The sequence below is a fragment of the Rhinopithecus bieti genome, unplaced genomic scaffold (genome assembly GCF_001698545.2).
Source record: "Rhinopithecus bieti isolate Rb0 unplaced genomic scaffold, ASM169854v2 scaffold_83013, whole genome shotgun sequence".
In the NCBI taxonomy this organism is placed as follows: domain Eukaryota; kingdom Metazoa; phylum Chordata; class Mammalia; order Primates; family Cercopithecidae; genus Rhinopithecus; species Rhinopithecus bieti.
In genome coordinates, this window is record NW_016830366.1 from 57,458 (window position 1) to 80,721 (window position 23,264).

Here is a 23,264-nt window from a genome sequence, read left to right on the forward strand (position 1 = left end):
TTTGGCACCAGCAGGAGCAAACACCTTTTCCTTGGGTCCGCTGCACCCCACCCCTCATGGGAGGCAGCACATAGGCAAGTGAGTGTGGCAACTGGCCAGCTGCTTTGGCACTGGCAGGAGCAAACTCCATGCAGGCGCTATGGCACCATCCGGGTGGACTGCCTGCAACCCCAAGGCCCGAGAGTGCGTGTTACAATGCTCTCTTAGCTCCGCCATCCACGGACAGCAGTGTATTATCAGTTTAGTGGGACCTTTGCCTCATTGCGGGGGTGGCTGTCCTCTGTCAGCAAAGGCAAAGGGCCAGTGCGACAGCCTTTTTGGGTACCCATACTCGGTGGGTCCCAAATTCTTGTCTGGTACCCAAGAAGAATGAGGTCACGCAGACTAATCGAAGGATGGTGAGTGCAGATAATTTTATTGTGCGATGAAAGTAGCTCTCAGCAGAGAAGGCAGCTGAAAAGGGGAGGGGAAGGGCAGGTCGCTCTCCCCTGAAGTCAAATCACCTCTCTGCCTCTCTCCTCTGAAGTCAAGTTGCTTCTCCCCGACGTCTAGCCGTCAAGTCAGAAGTCAAGTCACCTCTCCCTGATGTCCAGCTGCTTCTCCTCTCTACTGGATGAATCTGGGGTCTTCACAAACATGGGACGGGGGTAGGGTGGGCCGTAGGTAGTTTTGAAAAAGGCAACATTCAATTGGTAAAAGACATTATTCAGAAAGAACCAATTGGCAGGGCGTGGCCAAGATAGGATGGAAGTTGTCACTTCAGGCTTTTCAGCTTGAAGGTGGGTTTCACCAAGGACCCACCCTTGTCTGCCTGGAGTTTCTCTGCCTTCTACCTGTATCACTTAGAGAGTTGGTATAAGACTGAGGTAGGAAGGAAAAGGGTTTTCCTGGCCTTGCCAGCTGAAAGCAAACATTTCCTCATGATCTTTAAAACACATGTATAGAGAAAAAGGCATTCACATGATCTCACACACGCACACACACACACAAACTTATGTGTGAGTATAAATGCATATATAATGTTAAATATCTATCTAATGTTAAACATCTGTCTGTCTACATAAAAAGGAGTTGTTATGTAAAATTGGCCTGATATAGTATTTTTACAGGACTATGCTGTCTGTATAAGATTGTTATCTCGGTATAATACTGGACAAGGGGGAAAACATTTCTGGACTTGCTAAACCGTATTTTGTGCTAGAAGAATAGAGTGGAAGCACCTGGTGAGGGTGCGTTTGCCGAAATACTTCCCTCAGTAAGCATAGAGGCTCTCACCCCAAATACTTGAGGCTCCTGGATCTGGTCAAGGAGCAGCTCTGTGCAGCAGGCAAGCTGGACATTTGGCTTCTTAGACTCTGTTCCAGCCCTAGCTGCCTATGACCTGGGATTTGTCTTTCCCTTCTTAGGGCCTCATTTGTAATATCTCTGGAAAATGGCAATCCCGGGATGACTGATGTCTGACGTTCCTTGTGGCCTTGACAGTTGTGTCTGGGTAGATTGCTTTCCCTGGCCACAAGAGCGGTGTGTTTCTGGAATTCCTTTATTCTAAAGACTTTTGAAAGCCACTTTGTTGGAACACCAGTCATTTCCCATCAGGAGCTTAAAGCAGTCGTCAGACACTCGTTATGATGTTTCCCTCATTCAACAAATGTTCCTTGAGGGTTTTCTAGTGCTGGTTCTCTCCTAGACGTTGGGGAGATGATGGTGAAAAGGTCACATGATTGGCATTTCACCATCTTACGCATCAGGGTGCCTCTGGTTGCAATGAGCAGAGAATCTCCCTGCCTGTGGGAGTGGCCCAGGGCGTCACACAGTGAGAAGCCTGCAGGGAAGCAGGCAGGGTAGGGCCAGGACTAGTTTCAGACGAATGAGGTAAAATTTTAGGGGAAAACAAGGCACTTGGTAATCAAGATGAGGAGTAGTTTGCCATAATTTTTCAAAAATCAAAATTAATACAAAATATCCACGATGACCAATATATCAAAATTTAAAATAAAGGCAGGATTTGACCTTGCACCTGCAAAGCCCTGAGCGTCGTGCACATGGAGGGGACACATGGGTGCCACAGGCCTATTACTTAAAAACGTCTCATTTGCAATTTTCTGAGAAGGCCACTGCTTCCTTCTGAGGGAAGCTGGCAATTGTTCCCTTTCTATGCTCATGCAATCCATAGTGCCACAGGGTGGAAAAAAAATAGTTTGATTTAATTACAAACATGTCTGTGCAATTTTTGACAGTATTCTAAAGAACATTATTCCAAGTGGGTCAGCAAATTTTTCATTAAAATATTTGACTTTTCAGAATATGGAATTTTGTCAAATATCAAACATTTTCTGAAACAAGTGTTCTTTCCTCAGAAAATAGCAATTATCAAGAAACTTTTGTATTGTATTCACTGAACGGCAGTTATGAAAATTACACTGGTGTTCAGTTCATTTTTAAACAATTAATTATTCAAGAGTTTTTTAAAAGTCAGATTTGTTCAGAAGCCTGGTGTGAAATTTTTTTACTCGTTTATAACTATCTTATTTATTTATTTTTTTCTTATATATAAATTTTTATGTACGTCGTGTGATAACTAAATATTTTAATCACACAGTATACCATAATTAATATAAATATACTTGCATTATGTGTTGAGAGAGCACATTGTACTCTACATGACTATATCAGTTTAAAGTAAATATTTTTGTAAATTATGCATAAAATTACTTAGACAGTAAGGCACCAAAGTAAGTGGTGTAATGTTCAATAATGAAAGATACAATGCATGTGGGAAATCCCATCAAAATTATGAGCAGTCACTCAGTTATGAGGATGACTTAGAAAAAAAAGTTATTGCGAGCTAATGAAAATAAATGTTTTCCTAATCATTGACATTATTAGAATACAGTTCCCTCAAATCCACTGAAAACTAAGGGAAACTTTAACTTTTGAAATTGTGAGAAGAAATATGAAGGGAGGAGTGTTAGATATTTCAGAAACCCGTGACTGATTGAGCTAATGAACAGAAAGTGTGAGGTGAGTGATGAGAGAAGACCAAGAAGCAACATGGCAGTGTGCGTGAGAGTGTGATTGCAGTGAAAGAAATGGAGAATTTTTAAGAAGACGATGTGATGTGGCCAGCACGGGTGTCTCACACCTTGTAATCCCGCAGACTTTGGAGCTTAGAGGCGGTGAGGGATCACTTGAGCCCAGGAGTATTGAGACCAGGGCCTGGACACCGATGGCGAGACCACATCTCTAGCAAGAACATACAAAATGTAGCTGGTGTGTCGGTGCACACCTGTAGTCCCAGCTACTCAGAGCAGAGATACGGAGGGATCGTATTGAGCTCAGGAGATCGAGCCTGCAGTGAGCTGTTCGATCCCAAAAAGTGCCACTCCAGACTGGCAACAAGAGCGAGGCCCTGATCTAAAAAAAAAAAAAAAAAAAAGTTTATTCGCAAATAATATATGTCTATATCTGTATCTCTGTTGATAATTTTACGCAGTAATGTGACCAAGGAATCTGATGGTATGAAACGCAAAAAAGGGGTTTCATAAGATTGAAGAATTGAAATAGAATTTGGAAATATGAGAATTTCCTGTTCCAGCATAATGACTTTTCCAAAATGGGAGGTGTATTTATGTATATAATATTGCAGACTCATAAGCTTAATAGATGTATGGTTTGCAGAAGGTGATGAAAATCAGCAAAAGTGGTAGAATATTTTCGGGGTGATTGTTTGACGCTGTTCTTTTGGATGATACATTGGTTCTTGACTTTCTTAGTTTAAATGAATTTAAACCAAGAGGCACACAGGAAAGGAGATGGTAGCATAGTGTAATTTATTGCAAAGGAAAAAGAATATTTTGAAAGTGTAGCTGCAGGAATAGCACCCTGAGAGTGACAGAGAGGATCAGGCTGGGCTGCTTCGTCAAAGGATGAGACAGCAATTGAAAAATTAATACTGGGAAAACTCCCCTTATGGGAGTCTTACATGATTATTCATAAGGAGGTGGGAAGATGTGTTACTAGTAAACATGTTCTGGGTAGTCCTCTGGGTGCACATGCCCATCCATGCTTGGTCATACATCACATGTCTCATTAGCATTTTAAATCTCTACCCAGGGGTGTGTTTTTTACTATTTACAATGAGCAAAAGGTCAGTTTGAGGACAGGTAAAATCAAAGTGCACATGCTCTCTACAGAGGACATTCTCTACTGAAGATAGCTTTGCTTGAATGAGCTTAAGTACAATGTGAATGTTGAGGCTTATTGTGTTGGCTGTACGGTCCCTACAGTTGCTGTGTGCCAAGGCCATGGTCACTTCCTTGACTGCCTACCCTGCCTCAATTCCCCTCTAAGAGATCTCAGGGCCTATAATCATATGGGGGGTGGAGGGGCTAGGTCATTTCTTCTGAAGCTGCATCCTGCTGAGTGGGGCGTTGTCCCTACCTAGCCTGGGCCCTAAAGTCTCTTCCTGCCTGATCTAACGCTGTGTGAACCATGTAGTTCACAGGACTGGTGGGCAAGAAGTGAGATAGCTCATAGGAGACCAAGGTTGAAAGCCTTTCAAAACCATCATGTGGACCTGAAATTGCTGTAAGGAAGAGAGTAAGAAATCAGCATTTTAAACAAAATTGGACCAAAAGTTAAAGCTTAAAATATGTTAATGACTGGCATTTTTAAAGGGAGTAAGGCAGACAATACCTAATGCTTCCAGATTCCCATGGAAGTTAATAACGTGTATTGACTGTTGGGCCTGATATCCCCATTCTGTGGGCCAGTGAGTTTGTCCCTGGAGATGTGCTAGGATGCCAGGCCAGTCTTACAATGGCCCACGTCTGGCATATCCCCAAATTTTGGTATTTATGCAAAGTCAACAAGGTTAAGTTTTTGTTTGTTCGTTTGTTTTTGTTTTGAAATGGTGTTTCACTCTCGCAGCCTAGGCTGGAGTGCAATGGCACAAACTCAGTGCACTGCAACCTCCACCTCCTGGGTTCAAGCAATTCTCCTGCCTCAGCCTCCCAAGTAGCTGGGATTACAGGCATGCGCCACCACGCTCCACTAATTTTGTATTTTTAGTAGAGATGGGGTTTTCCCATGTTGGTCCAGCTGGTGTTGAACTCCTGACCTCAAGAGACCCGCTCGCCTCGGCCTCCCAAAGTGTTGGGATTACAGGTGGGAGCCATGGCGCCCAGGCCTGAGTTAAGTTTAATAGTCTAACAGTATGGTTAATTACTTCCCCAGCAGACAGGCCAGTGTCTCTAAAAGCCCTTAGTGTATGGCAGGCAAGTACCAAGAAAATGCAGATGTTACTTTTCTTTCAGATTGGCTTTATGTGGAATTGTGTTTTTAAATAGAAATTTTAGAGCCTCTATGGGTTGGCAGGTGTAATTAGTAGCTACTCCGGTTCCTGTAAAGGTTTATTGCATAGTTAAATTCTGGTCATATGAGCCGGACTTGCTATTTCTTGAAACTTGACAGCCATTGCGGTGGTTGGTAGTACTTGCTAAGACCCTTCCATTTAGGAAGAAGTCGATTGCCCGGGTGGCCTTCCTTCCAAGTTTTTAATAGGACCCAATCTCCAGGGAGGACTTGCGGGATGTTTTTCATTTGTCCAGGTGAGGGCAGCACTGTATTGCTATATTCCTGGATAGCCTGATGTACTGGGCTTAGATTTTTTATTTTTGTTTATTTATTTATTTATTTATTTATTTATTTATTTATTTATTTGGATAGCAGAGTGTCAATCTATCTCCCAGGATAGAGTGCAGTGGTGCAATCTTGGCTCACTGCAATCTCCACCTCCCAGGTTCAAGAGATTCTCCTGCCTCAGCCACCTGAGTAGCTGCAATTACAGGCCCACCACCTTGCCTGGCTCATTTTTGTATTTCGGGGGTTTCACCATGCGGTCTCGATTTCCTGACCTCAAGTGATCCGCCCCCTGCAGTTTCCCAAAGTGATGACAGTACAGCCATGAATCACCACGCCTGGTCCCTGGCTTAGATTTTGATTATACTGTATAGTAGATTGGGTTTCCAGTTTGATAAACAGGTCCAAGGTAAGGAAGGTTCTCTCAGAAGTTATTGCCAAAGGACTAAGTTTTGTCTTTTCTTTGGATGCCACTCATATTCTCATGAGGGCTACAGGCAACAGAGTGTACCAAGACTCAGAAGTTTCCTGGCATAGTTTTGCCAGGGTCTGCCTTAAAGTTTGATTAGTCCTATTAACCTTGCTGGTGGATTGTGGCCTCCATGAGGAGTGGAGATGATATTTAATTTCCGAAGCTTGGGCTATCTATTGGGTTGTAGTTGCAGGAAAACAGGGTCCTTTGTCGCTTTGCAGGGAGCAGGGGAGGTCAAATCCTGGTATGATCACTTTTGGCAGTGCATTGGCCACTTCTGTAGCTTTCTCTGTTCTGGTGGGGAAAGCTTCTACCCATTCGAGAATGGTGTCTACAAAAACTAAAAGATATTTAAAAACCTGAAAGGTGGGTATTTGGGTGCACTGAATTTGCCAGTACTCATCAGGATAGGTTCCTTGCCACTGTACTGAGGTTAATAAAGCAGGGGACCCTTGTTTTTTTGTTATTGTTGTTTGTTTCTTTTTCCAGAGATGGAGTTTCACTCTGTCACCCGGGCTGGAGTGCAATGGCGTGATCTCAGCTCACTGCAACCTCCGCCTCCCCAGGTTCAAGCTATTCTCATGCCTCAGCTTCCTGAGTAGCTGGGATTACAGGCATGTGCCACCATGCCCCGCTAACTTTTGTATTTTTAGTAGAGACAGAGTTTCACCATGTTGGCCAGGCTGGTCTCAAACTCCTGACCTCATGATCCTCCCACCTCGGACTCCCAAAGTGCTGGGATTACAGGCGTGAGCCACTTCGCCCGGCCCTTGTTTCTTTGGTTGTTGTTGTTCGTTTTCCCCTAAGGTAATTTTGAGAGCAAAGTTCACAGGCCAGAATGACCTTTTTTATTGTGGCTGCCAGGCCTGTACCTGTAAAGTTATGGTACATCCAGGTGGTCGTAGCATCCTGCCCATATGGATGGAATTATGTAAATTTTTGACAATTTACCCCTATGGGACTGAGGAAGCAAGAGCTTTTGGCCTACGAGCCACCAACCCTCAAGAGTTAGGCTCCCCTGATTTTCTTTAGCCCATGCTATTTCTTAGTATAGTATAGTATAGGATGAATTTATACCAAAAGAATGGGATGGGCATGCTGTCTCATGCCTGTTATCCAGCATTTTGGGGTGCCAAGGCGGGCAGATCAATTGAGGCCAGGAGTTCGAGATCAGCTTGGACAGCATGGCAAACCCCTTCTCTATTGAAAGTACAAAAATTAGCAGCATGATAGCATGTGATTGTAGTCCCAGCTACTCGTGTGGCTGAGGCAGAAGAATTACTTGAGCCCAGGAGGGTGCAGTGAGTCGAAATCAGGCCACCGCAGATCAGCCTGGGTGACAGAGTGAGACTCCGTCTCAAAAAAATAAAAAATAAAATAAAATGAAGAGAATGGGCAGAGAGGAATAAGGCCAGCTGGGCTACAGCTTCCATAGTTGCCATCCTATCTTCCCTGCCAGCCCTTGCATTGTCCAATGAGACTGAGGAGTTTCCTTTTTGATATCTCTGATCGTTTTTCCTTTTTGATGTCTTGATCCTCTTGCCTAAGATCATGCACAGCCTCTAAAAGCTGCAGTATTTCTGTTCCATGTTCAATGGGGGAATCCCTTGCATTTAAAGACCCCATTCTTTACACATAGCAGCTTTTTCTCCTGGTAACACTTTAAATATGTAATTGCATGGCCTTCTGGCTTTCATTGCTTCTAATGAGAAATTGGTTGTTAATCTCAGTAAGGATCTTTTCTGACAGGTAATTTCTCTCTCACTGCTTTCAAGATTCTCTTTGTCTTTGAACAGTTTGATATAATGCTTTTCAGTGTGGATCTGTTTATCTCCCTTAGAATTCCTTGAGCTTGTTGCATGTGTAGATTCATGTCTATTATTAAATCTGGGAGTTTGGGGCCAATGTTTCTTTAAATATTCTTTATGCTATTTTCCCTCCTCTCCTTCTGGGTATCCTATTGTATATATGTTGTTAGGCTTGATGATATCCCATAAGTCTCTTAAGTTATGTTCATTCTTCTTAATTCTCCTTTCTTTCTACTCCTCAGACAGGATAATTTCAATCAACTTATCTTCAAGTTCACTGATTGTTTATTTTGCCTGATCAAAGTTGCTATTGGCCCCTCCTCCTGTCTTCCTCCCTTCTTCTCTTCTCTCTCTCTCTCCTCCCCTCTTCCTTCCTCTCCCTCCTTCCCTTTTCCCTCAGCCATCCATCCTCCCTCCTTCCCCCACTGCTGAAGAGCATGCCACATAGGGGACGGGCTAGTTACTTGCTCCAGTGGCGGATAAGCATGGTGTCACCCCAGCACTGAGTGCTGGGAGCCATCTGGCCTGCATTCAGCCTCCCTGATTGTCTCTTTTCCAGTCCCATGCCTGCACCTGTGTGCTCTAACACATTGCACACCGAGCAGCCATGGGCCCTGAGCAGCCACCACCCCGATCATGCACCGGACTTGCCTGCAGTAGCACAATGAATGATTTTAGAATCAAGAATATGGACCACATAGCCCCTGTGGCTAACAGTTACGGAGGGACACTGAGGCACCAGCCAGGTTTTGACACTTTTTATGGGTCTCTGTTTGTTATTTTTCACTCTCTAAATAAAGAGCAAACACTGTAAGAAGTGCCAACAGGCTTGGACTCAATTTCTCATGACTTGCCAACTGTGCATTGCCCTTGTTAACTCTGTATAGCAAGGCTGTGATGAATCAAGCTTTAAAAGCTACCTTCAGTGGCTTCAAAAAGGAGAAAAAGTGCTTTGGCATTCCAAAGAAACCCTGGCTGTGGAGTGAGCAGCAAGTATGCCAGTGGCTTCTCTGCACTACCAACAAGTTCAGTCTGGTGAACGTGAATCTCCAGAGGCTTAACATGAGTGGCCAGGTATTGTATAACCTTGGCAAGGAGTACTTTCTGGAGCTGGTACTTGACTTTGTGGATGACATTTTCTGGGAACATCTGGACCAGATGACCGAAGAAAACCAAGAAAAGACAAAAGATCAATATAAAGAAAATTCATGCCTGAACCCAATTCCTCATTGGTTTAACAATACGTTAGGTTTTGGCATAAAGCAGGTACCCTATGGTATGCAAACACACAATTACCCCGAAGGCAGCCTCCTGGATGGCATGTGTCCAGCTTCTGCAACCAGCATGCCCAGCTCTGAACAGGAGTTTCAGATGTTCTCCCAGTCTCAGCTCAGCTCTGTCAGCCTCAAATATGCTCCATCAGTCAGGACTTTTTAGTCCTGAATTTGTTCACCAACAATTCTGGGAAGCCTAAAGACCACAAATCCCCTGAGAATGGTGCAGACATTTAAAGCTGTCTGCTTTTTTTAATGTTTAAATCACGAAGCAGACAGCTTTGAGAGCTCAGGCACCTGGAACAGCCAGTCATCCTTACTGGATGCGCAGCAGGTTCCTTTTTTCGAGAGCTTCAAAGAAAACTGCAGCCAGTCTCTCTGCCTCAAAAAATTGACCGTGCATTTCAAGGATTACATCCAAGAGAGGAGCAACCCGGTGGAGCAAGGCAAACCTGTTATACCTGTGGCTGTGCTGTCCGGCTTCACAGAAAGTGGACCTGTTCACCTGCGGCAGTTTCTCCTGGAATTTTTGTTAGACAGTCTTGCCAGTCATTTCATCAGCTGGAATAGGGACAGGAAGGAGTTTAAACTTGCCAACCTGACAATGTTTCCTGCCAGTGGGGAATCAGGAAAAATAAGCCCAAGATGAACTACTAGAAGCTAAGCCTGGGTTTACACTACTATTATGACAAGAACATCCTCCATAAGATGTCAGGAAAGAGCTATATGTGCTGCTTTTTGTGTGACCTCCAAAACTTGCTGGGGTTCATGCCTGAGGAACTGTACACCATTCTGGGCTTCCAGCCCAACACAGAGGGCTGAGGTCTCTGGGACCACCATGAATCAGGCCAAGGCCTGTGGACTGAGTGGAAGTCCATCCTGACCAACTACTCCAAGGACCCAGGAAAGACACGATTGAATATGTCCAGGAACGTCTCCAAGAAGCAGTGGACTTATTGCATCCAAAACCACACCTCTTGACCAGGCTTTTTCTCTTGTGGCAGAGAAGGCAAAGCTAATACTACTCACAGTGCTTTTAAATGAAAATGGTCAAGAAACAGGCACTGGGAAGCCATCCTGGCTCCTAGCAGGCTATGGGAAGGGATGGTGCTGGCTGTTTGAGAGTCTCAAAGGAGCAAGCATATCATAAATGCACACAAATTATTTTTCCATTTTCTTTTGTGTTTTGCAACCAGGAACAGAAAATGCAAAAACTCCCTCTTTGTTTGAGATGGGTAGGAAGGTGGGAAGTAAACAGCCATGCCATTTCAGAAGTCAGTCTGTATATATTATTATTATTATTTGAGACAGGGTCTTGCTCTGTTGTCCAGGCTGGAGTTCAATGCTGTGATCATAGTTCACTGCAGCCTCCACCTTCTGAGCTCAAACAGCCCTCCCACCTCAGCCTCCTGAGTAGCTGGGACCACAGTTGCGTACAACCATGTCCAGCTAATGAATTACATATATTTGGAGAGACGGGGTCTCACCATGTTGCCCAAGCTGGTCTTGAACTCCTGGGCTCAAGTGGTCCTCCCACCTTGGCTCCCGAAAGTGCTGGGATTACAGATGTAGGCCACTGCACCTGGCCTCAAATTTCTTTTGTACTCGACCATTCCAAGGGTGGGTTGAAATGCCAAAAAGCTCTCCTACCATGTTTCAATGACTTCTCTCCTAATTCAGGATTGACTTGATTGCTGTAAACCTTTTACTGTATTCTAGAGTTCCAATAAAACTTGATTCTGACAGGTTTTTTCTTTCCAGTGTTTTCCATGTTTCTTGAAAGTGACTAGTCCCCAGGGTACTCTACTCTGCCATTTTCACTAACGTCACTCAATTCTGTGAGTGATGTTTTGAAGTTTCAATCCTTATGTTAACATCTTTTTTATCTTTTTCTTCTAACAGCATACCGCTCTTTTTCTGCAAGGAATAAGCAAATCCACGAACAGAACATATACTAGAAAAATTTATCCAGCAATTAATGAAGCTTGTGAAAATCAAGTTAAACACGATCTATTTTATATATGACAAAGTCAAAATCTCTTTGTACGCAGCTTTGAATTTTTGCAAATTCATACCAAACATCAACAATACTGCTCATAATAAAACTTTGTAATACCCCAACTTAAAGGAAAATATACACTTTTTTTTGTTCTTCTTGTGCTTCCAAAGCACAGAATGTATAAGTCCATCTGAAGACTTTCTATCATCACATGCAAGAAAAATGTCAGAGGTTGGGGGCAGCCTCAAGTGCACTTTGTAATGTCTCTAGACAAAAGAGAAGAGAGTTGGAGGTAGATTGTTTGGTGACTCTCCCTGCCCCTTCCCACAGAGAAATAAGTTACCCGAATAGCAGCTTCTTACTTCTTTGATTCAAACTATCCTGAATATTGCATGGTTTAAAAGGCACAACTAGGCATTGTTGAAAACTTTGTTCAGCACACATAAGATTGCCATTTCTTTTCTGTACACCTATTCTTTCTGAAGGACACAGTAAGAGCACCAAGTTGCACTCCACTTGCAGGTGGCCCCTAGCCACTCTGAGAATGCCTGGAATGGCAAAGTTCAAAAGAGTGACCTCTCATTACCTGCGGTAGGGGCAGCGGTGTTTACTGAATTTAGCCAGCTGAATTAATAACATCACCTTCCTCAACTGAGAAAAACAAAACAATTCATACTTAAAAAAATTATTAAGGCAAAAGCCCAGCTTTCACTGCCAGATAATCATAAAATTCAAAAGCCCCACTGCTGCTTCTTAGCATCTGGAAGGCAATTCCCTTGACTCAAACATTTCTGGAGGCTTCAACAATATCCCATTCCATCCTACAGCACAGAAAACTTGTCATTTTTTTCTCATTGGTCTTTGCACTAACATGACGATCTGCTGTTGATGTGATTAATGTTGCTGAGAAGGTGGTGGGAATCTATTTTTTCTAGTACCTTCTCGAGGTACTGAATTAGGACTCGTCTTTTAAACCTGAAAATAAAGAGAAATTTTATTAACCAAAAGATACTTAAAGTACTCATGATGTTCAAGGCACTGTGTGGGATACAAAGTGAAGCTTACAATCTACATAGGAATATAAAGATTGTCCTCATGGAAAGATATGGTTTAGAGCAAGTACCAATAGTGGCAATTGAGGGCCCAAGCCTACCTGAGACTATGATAAAACTAGAAGGATGAATGAGTTGAGTTCAGATAACATAAATCCAAATATTTCTGGAGACAACCTTAACTATGAGTGAGGGCCAGGGTTTGAGAAAGAAGCAAGGCAGAGCTTATTCCTCTCTTTGTCCTGCACTGGGCCCTACTGCTCTAAAAACAAAAATGAAAAACTGAAGAGTTCCTGTTTTTACCCACCTTGCAGCTTCCTTGATGGTAAATTCAACAAACTGTTTCTTCATCTCCAGAGGTCCTTGCACTTCTTCAAGCAAAATGAAAATTCTTTCATATTCTGAAGATATTTAAAAAACTTCAGTATTTTTATAAAGATGAATGGGAAATAAAATTTAACTATTGTACATCCTTAGCAATTGTTCTTTGTGAGTGGAAAGTTAGATGTAGTTTGTATTTTAAACATTCGGATCAAAATATCTGCATGCATCTACTAGGGCAACTCTTGTTAACACTAACCAAACATAGCAGGCTGAATAGCAGCTGCTTAAAATTGTCCACATTTTAATCCCTGGAACCTGTGAATATGTTACCTTATATGGCAAAAAAGACTTTACTTTGCCGGTGTAATTAAGTTAAGGATCTTGAGATGGGGAGATTATCCAAGTTTATGCATGTGGGCCCAATGTAAGCACAAGTGTCCTTATAAGATGAAACAGTAGAGTTAAGGTCAGAGAGAAAACATGTAAAGACAGGAGCAGAGGTCAGAGAGGAGAAAAAGTGCTAAGGGTGTTTTCATGAAAATGGAGGAAGGGGCCATGGGCCAAAGAATACAGATGGCCCTTAGAAGCTCGAAAAGGCAAAGAAAGAAATTCTCTCTAGAACTAGCAGAAGGAATGTTGGTCTGCCAACACTATTTTGGCCCAGCAAAAATAATTTCAGAATTCTGACTTCCAGAACTGTAAGATAATAATTTGTATTGTTTTAAGCTAGGAATCTTTTGGTAACATGTTATGGCAGCAAAAGGAAACATTACAAGAAATAAGGGGAAAAAACAGGAAAATATATACTGTACCTTTTAGCTAAAGCAAGAGGAATTGCCTTAAACTATGTGAAAGCCCAATATTGCCCCCAGTGTACCTCAAGGGGTAGCTTGAATGAGAGAGACCTCCTGGTGCATTATTGATAGACGTTCTTTCACTACTTACTTCGTCCAAACTTTCGAACTTCCTTCATTAATTGATGTTTTATATCAGCATTGATTCCTTGTGCCATAGCAGGAGTGATTTGTAATGTATTTGGCATAGTTCCCAAAGTAGATGCTACTGGGTCTTTTTGGTCATCAACAGAGAGATTGCAGTTTTTGGCTCCTCCTACAAATGCGTTAATACCAGGTTTTTGAATCAGCCCATCTCTGCTGAGACTTGTGAAGTCATCAGATAGAGAATCCAATTGGTTGGGTGGCATAAGATCTCCTGTCATATTTATAAGCTCTGATGGAGCAGATTTTGACAGGAAACCATCAGGTGTGATCTGACCATTTTCCATCTTCTCCTCATGGCCATCGTGAATGACAGTAGCATCTGGAAACCAAATGAAGAGGTTGAGCTGTGAGGTAAGTGTATTATGTCAACCCCACAGGTATATCCCTCCGATGCTCAATTTCTAGGAAATTATCTCATAAAGCAGGAGGATATACCAGGTGGCGATCTGAGACCCCTCAAATTGAGGCCAGGACACATAATACAATAAAACCACCTCTTATTTTCTGGCCCTATGAATACATATGGAAACCAAGTAAGACAGTACAACTCTAAACACACATTCACAGATCCCTGGTACTCATGCGTTAGTGTCAGCTTGTTATGCTTTACAAGTTGAAAACAGCAAGTCTCACTTTATTTCATGACTTCTCAAATTCACATACAACCTGCCATGCTTTACTGAGCTGGAAGCCAGACAACTTGGATACACCACAAGTTGCCTCCTCTTTACATCAAATACATTCTGAGAAAATAGAGGCGGCCATTAGTGCTAAAAGTTCTATAACGCACTCCATCACCAAAAATCCCTTTTAGTGTATTATCTTCCTAATTCTTCTTTTCTGTGTCAGAAAAGTGACTTTCTTTTCACTCCAGATCTGACACCTCTTTCATTTATTCATCGTCTGTGGCAGGCAGTGTGTCGGGAACTGGGGATCAGCAGTAAACAGCCCGAGAGCAACGTTCCCTTGCCCTTGTGGAGCTCACATCCTCATGGGGCAGTCAGACAGTACATGCAGAATGAGCAAATGAAAGAAGTAGCATTGGGCTGGTGTTGGGGAAGCCATCTACAGGCCTTTGGGAGATAGCAGCAGAGGGAGCCCCAAGGGCTCCCGTGTTAGGAGAGGGTGACAGAGGCCAGGCTGTGCAGTCTTGCAGACTAAAGCTGGTTCAGGGTCCCTTCTGAGTGCTTAGGAGAGTTGAGGATGGGTTTTCAGGGGCAACATGGCATGATGTGATATACATGTGGAAATAATTATCTGGCCACAGGGTTAGAGAGTATATGATAGATGGGGGCTAGTTTAGAAACATGAAGCTGAGATAAGAAGGTATTGTAGTAGCATGGTGAGAGGTCACAGCAGTGTGCACTGGAGGGATAGAGAGAAATAGTGGGATTTAGGGATGTTGAACATCAAGTTTCCTCAACTTGTGAAAGGTATCAAAGCGAGGGAAGAATAAAAGAAAAATCATGATGACTCTATGGTTTGTCACCTGAACCACTGGGTAAATAGTGCTGAAGTGTGGCAGGAGTCAGGGCACAACTGCCCTCCACAGCATTCTTCCTGACTCTGGTTCAATGATCTCAGGTTGATAGCTTGACGTTGATAAATATTAGCATTATTTACATGAAGGAAATCTGCAAACACTACAATCTAGAGCTTTTCTACGCTCCTCAACCCTGACAGATGTTAAAGCTTTACTGGCACATATCTGGATGGTGCCATTATCTGCAATGTGGAAGGCTATAAGTAGAGCTGTTTTGGAGAGGGGCAAGTTCAAGAGTTCAGTTGAAACTCATGAAACCTACTGAGTTTTATTTGTCTATTAGACACCTAAGTGGAGATGTATGTCCACAAGTAAGTCTGAGTCTGAAATTGAGGAGCAAGTAATATTCTAGAGATATAAATATCAGAGTTGTTGAAACATAGATCAAATTTAGAGCCCCAAGACTGCATGGGGTCACCTAGGAAGAGAGTGCGGTGAAGAACAGGAGAGGTCCCAGGATTGAGCTTTGAGGCCCTATGATATTTAGAGGTGGAAAGAAAAGGCAAAACCAGAAAAAGAGGATGAAAGGGAGTTGCTATTAGAGGGAAAAGAAAGCTATGAGCTTATGGTGTCTGAGAACCCAACGTACCCATGGAGGAGGGAGTGAATAACTGTGTCAAATGCTGCAGAGAAGGAATGGCAATGTGCTGCAGACACTAGTGACCTTGATGAGAATGTTTCAGTGGGGTCAAGGAGGCAGATACCAGACTGCACTGGGTTAGAGCATGCATAGGTGGTGATAACACAAAGAGCAAGTGCAGATCCACTCTTGCTCCTAATGCCAGGGAAACCTGCTTTATCCTCCTCACCCTTGCAGCCACTACAAAAGGTTGCAGCAAACATGCTCACCTCTTTCCATTATTTCTCCATTAATTACTGTGGTATTTACTTGCTAAGCAATGTATTCATTACTGTTAATTACTATATAAGTTTTTCACCTTATGTAGATTGAGATCCTTGAAACAGGGTCTCTGCTCCCTGTGGGGTTTATTGTACCTACCACATAGATGATTTAGTAATGGCTTACTTAATGAACACAAACTGAACATAAAGGAAGGAATACAAAAAGGAAAATAAAATTGTTTAGCGTCTTAGTCCTCTAGGAGCCATAAGGAAATCACAACCACTACTCTATACCTGTATGTACAAGGGTGGGTTTTATGAGGTTTGGATTAGATGGGAACCACGAGGCTGAGGGTGGTCCCTTTCCGCCCACATGGTTAGTTACAGTAGGTGGTGTTTGTGGTTTCCTCAACAGCAGGGACATACTCCGCCTTCTCTTAGACGACATAGGACTGCTGGGTTCCCCTGGACGTTTCACTTTGTTTTGTGGCCCTGCTACAAACTCATCTGCTTCATCAATCATCATTCCCTGAAAAACACATAAATGAACGTATTTCATTAAAGACCAAAATGCAACTATTATAAAACTGCAAGCACTCTTAATACGCATACATAATCAATCTTGCATTGTATCACTGTCTTTTTTTCTTTCATTTTTTTAAATCCCATGCGAGATTAACTAATATAAATATTAATCATGGGCCAAAGATTTACCTTACTCTACCCCAACTTTGTTCTTAGAAAAATGCAACTCAATTTTAATCCAATTTAAACGGAACAAGGAGGAAACTAACATACAGGATGTTGTTCCAAGCAAAACATACTACAATAATGATTAAACAGAAAGTATGCAAATAAGCAGCATTATTCAATCAAAATGAAAGAAGTACAAACCACTTTGCATCAACCCTTCGTAAGGGAAATACTTTCCTTTTTTGTGCTTCAAACTCCTATCATTAAATAACACTGATTATCACTGTACAGTATGCTACATGTAGATGTTGAAAGGCAGGCAGGTGGAAAATGTAACTCCCCCGTCTGCAGCCTCACAGGGATTCAAACATGCCCACTTTGATGCTGGGCAGGCAGTGAGGAGGCTTTTCACTCTTGGGGGTAGATAAAAGATGAGAGGCAGCAGTGTAGAAGTTTAGCCAAGAGCTGTTCTTGTCCAAGAACAATCCAAGAACATGTGCCCTCATTATTTGAATAAAATCATATTAAATGACTTTTCCAAAGGATTTTTTTACTCATAAACAATACAGAAAGGGGAAAACATTTTCACTGAGAATTTACTATATGCCTGTTCATGCTGTAAACAGTGTACATGTACTCATTTAATATCATGCAGAGTTCTATTAGTTAAGTGTAATTTATTTATTTATTTATTTTTGAGATGGAGTCTCACTCTGTCACCGAGGCTGGAATGCAATGGTACGATCTTGGTTCTCTGCAATCTCCGCCTCCCGGGTTCAAGTGATTCGCCTGTCTAAGCCTTCTACAGTAGCTGGGATTACAGGCACCCACCAGCATGCCTGGCTAATTTTTGTATTTTTAGTAGAGAAAGGGTTTCGCCATGTTGGCCAGGCTGGTCTCGAACTCCTGACCTCAAATGATCTGCCTGCCTCGGCCTCCCAAAGTGCTGGGATTACAGGCGTGAGCCACCTCGTCCAGCCTAGTTAGGTGTAATTATTATCCCCAGTGCTACAAAATGAGGAAAGCGAAGCACAGAAAAATAAACTGAGGATTTAGGTGAGGTGGACTACCATTAATTGAGGATTGAGGTGAGGTGGAATACCTCTGAATCTAGTCTTGTCACAAAAGAGATTATTGTGTGGTCTGAGCCTTAATACCAATGGTCTCCTCCATGAGTGCAGCTATAATCCCATCTGTTTTCATGCTTTAATGGGCAAGTCAGTATATCTCTCTCACACTCACACACACACACACACACACACACACATCCCACGTTTAGATTTTTAGTAGGACCATTCAAGTAAAACAACATCACTTAGTACTTCATACTTCAAGGGACGCATTCGTCGTTTTCTAGATCAAAAACTACAAATATGAACCATGGGAATAGGAAATAAACTGTGATTTCGATATTAAAGAAATTAGTGTGTGGTGGGATGAATATATACTCTGGAGTGAGAAAGACATGGATTCTAATCCTTGCTCTTATGTGCTGTGTTATAGGTAAGGCATTTGACCACTGCAGCCCTTGATTTCTCCCTTTTAAAGGACAAACAGTAGCATTCGTCTTACAGAACAGTTGTGAGCATTAAATGAGATCATTTAAAACACCAGCTCCTACTAGTACCCAATACATGGCAACTCTGACTTTATTCAACCAACACACTCTTGCATCAGGAGGCTCCCACCAAGAGCCTTGGTGTCATATTTTATTGTTTAAACAAACAAATGGAGAACCTCTGATTTGTATTCATCTTGCCAAAAAGAAAATAATTATATAGCAAGAATATCCCAATTTAGGCAGACATAGGCATAGGTATCCTACCTTCTTATCTTGTTTAAATGGATTGCCAAAAGTATGCAGTCTTTTGGGTTGGTCTGGATCAATCTCTCGTAGTGGAGAAGCCAATGTCTTCAGATATTCCTGATAGTTACCCATTTGTGCAACTGGAACACTATGAAGAGAATCTGCAAAATCACAGGAAAAGGAATTGATGCTTATAGCTGAAGCGTATGGTCCTTTTGAGAAGACATCATAGTTTGGTTTAGCAGTGTGTCTTGGCATCAAATAGTATTTAAAGTTTCGAATCTAGCATTCTAGGATCTAGAATCATCTCTTTTCCCCCAATCGTAACTTAGTCTACCATTACTACTGCCTACAGGCTCACATCGCTAGGGTTAGAACAACTCCCTTGCCTTCAAACCAGGTTTGAGAATGGGCTGACCCTACACCACCATCCCAACTCAAATCACCACATATTTTCTGCATTTCAAAGAGTCTAGGCTCTACGGCATTCTCTTATCATCCAGAGAATCTCGGTTAGTAGGTCTTAATCACTGAGAATTTGATGAAATCTGTAGGTTCTCTTCCTAGAAAAGCCCTCTTACACACAAAACTTTGTGTACAATTTCAGGGAATTGGCCAGAATAATATTTGCTCATTTTAGTAAACAGGTGAGCCTTTTTAAAATAAACAAAATGGAGTAAATGGAATTTGTAAATAGTCACAATTATCCCGGATACCATTAGGTTGATTACTTTCATTTAAATGAGGTATTCTCTACTGAGTTTATCACAGTAGGCTGGGTGTTATAGTGTTTGGGTGTGCAGATTGGGAAATCTCATAGATGTAGCTTCTGCCGCTTTCCAACTGGCCAAACTTGGGCAAACTACTAAAATGCTCACTCTCAGTTTCCATGTCCATGAAGTGGACATAAAAACAGTATCTATTTTCTGGGGTTGTTTGAAGCTTACAATAGCTAAAGCATGACAAGTGTAGTGTACGTGCTGATTAATGCACACTTGCCCTTAAACTTGAAAAAAAAAATGTGCCTGGTAAACAGACATAGGGATTCAGTGAAAACAGGTATTTTATACATTAAAATACTATAAAATACTCATTATGCAATAAACACCTTCCTGTAAGTCATGCCTGGCATTTTCCAAAAAAAAAGTATTTCACAGTTCTTTTACCTTCATCTTGTCCAACAATAAACTTGTGCGTTTTCAGCAGATTGGATCTCATTCTGGTCAGCTGGTCTAAAAGACCTCTACGGGGAATATCATAAGCATTTCTGTATGTCTGAGGTTTCAAATCCTATTCGAAATGAAACAAGTAATTTCAGCTATTCCTGAGGCTTTTAATATAGAAATGTAATACTTATCTCTCTTAAAATGTTATTGAAGAGCATTATATCAATACAACTGACTACAGCAGAATTTTCCCAGTGGCAAAATTTCACTTGCTAGCCTTGTTCTGCGTTGTAACACACCTACAGGGTATTAAAGCCACTGGGACTATCCCTTTTCAAATATTTCATTTAAAACACCAAATCCCCAGATTGATACCTGTGGCCGCCTTGCAGGACCACTGCTCGTACTCTAGATGTATTCATCTGGCAGCCATGGAGGGGAGGTGAGCTGCTGGGATCTCCCCTCAGGAAAGCAATGGCTGATCCTGCAAGGAGTGCAGTTAGCAGAGAGCCTCCTGCTGCTGTGGTACCATAGGGTGCTGCAGCACTGAGCTGAGGCCATGCCCTTCCCAGGCTGCCCATGGCCAGTAACAGAGAATGGCAGGGTGTTAGGGCCTGGCCAGCTCTGCCCAGTATGGTCCTCCTCTATGGGAAATCTTGGTGCTAGAGGTCCCCACTGGACTGGCCAAGACTTTCTCCAAGCTACACCAATGTCTGAGCTTCTTCACACCCAATTCTTCTTCATTTCTCATTCCTCTCATAGGTGATGGGTCAGCTTTGTGGCTTGGAAGCTCTCCCTGCCTACTCCAGCTTCATCTCCCCTTTATCTTTCATGGGCATTATCCACAAAATAAATCTTGTCCATTTAATTCCATATTGATATCTGCTGACAATTCCTAAACTGGTCCATTATTAACTACTAAATCCAAAATAGGATTGTCCATTATTTCAAAATTAAAGGAATATGAAAGACATAAATGTATCAGACAAGTTCAAACAAATACAAACTATTTATGTCACAATTTACCTTATTTAAGAGCCCAATTTGGAAGCCAGCAAATTCTTTGGTGTTCAATTCTGTCAGCCTAAGCGCAGTTTCCCCTGTGATTTCTTTCAATAGTTTTCTAAAATTTTTATTGTGAGTCAAGGACATGCCACCTCCAGAATGATTTTTCACTCTAATTCCAATTTCCTGGGGAGGTTTCTTCCCCACTGATGCTAGTATTCGTTCTGACTCTAGTTTGGTCTAAAATGAAAGTACACAATGTGTTATAAAAAATCTACATTACCACTGTCATTTTTACTACTTAAGAAAGATAATACTTTCAGAACCCCACAGAACAATTTTCAGTTACAAATCACAGAAAAATGGATAATTAAACATTTTCCTGTGCTTCTCTGCACTACCACAGCAAACAGATAGGGGGCGGGAAAGACAAATAATATGGCTTTTGTTTGTTTGTTTTTGTTTTTTTCTTTCTCGTCTAGTGTCAAAATTATAATAAAATCATGGAGAGAATAAAAACCATGAATAAGAATTGCATTCATAGACATTTAAAAGCACATTTTGTTACTATAAAATCTAGTCTAAGTGAACAGGTTCATTTCAGACTCAGACATAAAGGTTTAAGACTCTGTATTTATGTATGTAAACTAGTGCTAAAATTCATCGATTGGCATTATATCTGAAAAAATTGAACTATTTATCTCTAATATTGGACTATCCAAAAAAGATCTTAGAAGATAATGCTTAATTTAACAGATATTACCAAGTAAATAATTTGTAAAAAGCCTCTTAATAGGCATTGTGATACCATATTGATTAATATTGCATGAGCGTATTCTAGTAATATGTATTTGGCATATTTTGAGTTTTACATAAATCTGAAATGGCTCAAGAAACACCGGTGACCTAGTTATTAAATTAGTAATTTGAGCTATTATAAATCAGCTATGATCTTCTCTTTTTCTCAAAAAGATGGAATTCCACCAATGTTTGGTAAACCTAAAATAATTTTGGATTTCTTGTGGTTTGGTCAGAGATACTTATTAATTTTCCCTAATTATTGGAATTAAGTCTATGCTTATTATCGCTAAAAAATTCTTAAGTCATGAAATATGAGATAAGAGAAAATGAAGCGTCTGTTTCCTTAAATGGTCTTGAAAGCTCATGCATAAAATGATACATGTGCCCCAAAAGGTCCCAGAACTTGCATTAATTAAAATCTCTGTACACTATTCTTCCTTGTGGCCATACCTTGGTGACACAGCCTTAAAGGCTTAGGTAAACATCAAATTTAAAAAAAATCGATAGATCAATAGATAAATAAATAAATAACCAAACCAAAACATTTACAACAACCACAAAAAAATCTATTAGCAGAGAGGTAAGGAGGTTAGGGGGATACTTGGTAGATTAGAAATCTGGGGTTGCCCTTACTTTCTTTTGCACTTATAAGCACACTGGACTGGTAGGAGCTGGTAAGCTCCAGACCATACTTAAGTTGTCAGTTCCTAGCAAGGTGTGTCGGCATCCCAATTGTGGAGTCACTTTGGTTCTTTGGTGAAATCTGATGTTTTTCTCACTACTCTCCATTTCCTAAAGGCCAAACTTCCAAACACATCCATCTTGAAGCATTATCACCACTGCGAATGCTACTATTGTCCCCTACCTGGGAATACCTTTGTGCATAAGGTAAGTAAAACTGCTGCATTAGTTTGTCATATAACGTAACACATTCATATGGAAGTAAAGCTCTAACTCAGTAGTTCTCAAATATTTCCATCCTACAAGAATGGGCTAAGTAGAGGTGAGAAGTATGATAAGGAACGGTGAGTGGAGGATGAGGTACTAATAGAGAGGGGCAGGCAAGGGACAAGGTGAATAATGGCAAATGAGGAACAGGTGGGGGGTGAGAAGAGAGGAAACTGAGCTCCACTCTTCAGTTCCCCTTGGGGTCTATCACCCTCCAGTGTGAGGAACACTGGTCTCATCTCCCCACTCTCCAGGGGAAAGCATATAGTTCTTTATCCAAGGGCTAGCATGTGAGTATAAGTCCTTCACATGCCTGAAAACTAATCTCAGACAAGTCATTCAGTCACACCATGCCTCAGTGTGCTGATCTAAACAGGAGGGATGCTGTAGCCCAGAGTGATCTGAGGAGGAACTAGGTTGAAGATAGACAAAATGTGACCCATGAGAGAAGTCTATTAAGCCTCTGCCCCATATCAACCAGCTTGTGGGTAGGACAAACTGGCAGGCAAAAGGAGAAATGGCACAGCATCAGATGATACTGACAGACCCTTAACTGCAGCTTAATGGTGAAGCTAGAAGCCATAGAGAATCACATTATTACTAATCCATAAAGTGTAGAGATATATACACATTTAATTTGAAAAATTACAGTTACACTAAAGAATAAGGAAATGCACTTCTGAGGGCAAAGGATTTTGTTTGTTTGTTTTACCAATACTACCTGTTGGCTGAGTTTTTTAAGGTAAGAGATAACACTGTAACTAAGTCCACAATCTAAATTATCTGATATCAGATTTGGAGCTCCCATCATCCTTAGTGCTTTCTTTAATGGCTATAAGGAAACAAAATACACAACAGTAAGAATAGAATAAATCTTAAAATACTCAA

General features: G+C 41.6%; 1 protein-coding gene and 1 pseudogene across 1 annotated transcript in view; one reads left to right on the plus strand and one right to left on the minus strand.

The window, feature by feature from the left end:
- The first annotated feature begins 8,518 nt into the window (after positions 1 to 8,518).
- On the plus strand, positions 8,519 to 10,016 carry LOC108524345 (protein C-ets-2 pseudogene; annotated as a pseudogene).
- Positions 10,017 to 11,178: 1,162 nt separating this feature from the next.
- Positions 11,179 to 23,264, minus strand: part of INTS6L (integrator complex subunit 6 like) — a 72,277-nt gene continuing 60,191 nt past the window's right edge. Inside the window, exons 11-18 of the mRNA XM_017865396.1 lie at positions 23,098 to 23,208; positions 20,649 to 20,867; positions 19,623 to 19,746; positions 18,475 to 18,617; positions 16,251 to 16,485; positions 13,515 to 13,889; positions 12,553 to 12,646; positions 11,179 to 12,168 (exon numbers count right to left, since the gene is read on the minus strand). Coding sequence (XP_017720885.1) covers positions 12,060 to 12,168; positions 12,553 to 12,646; positions 13,515 to 13,889; positions 16,251 to 16,485; positions 18,475 to 18,617; positions 19,623 to 19,746; positions 20,649 to 20,867; positions 23,098 to 23,208 — 1,410 coding nt within the window. The 3' untranslated portion in view covers positions 11,179 to 12,059. The remainder of the gene's footprint in view (positions 12,169 to 12,552; positions 12,647 to 13,514; positions 13,890 to 16,250; positions 16,486 to 18,474; positions 18,618 to 19,622; positions 19,747 to 20,648; positions 20,868 to 23,097; positions 23,209 to 23,264) is intronic.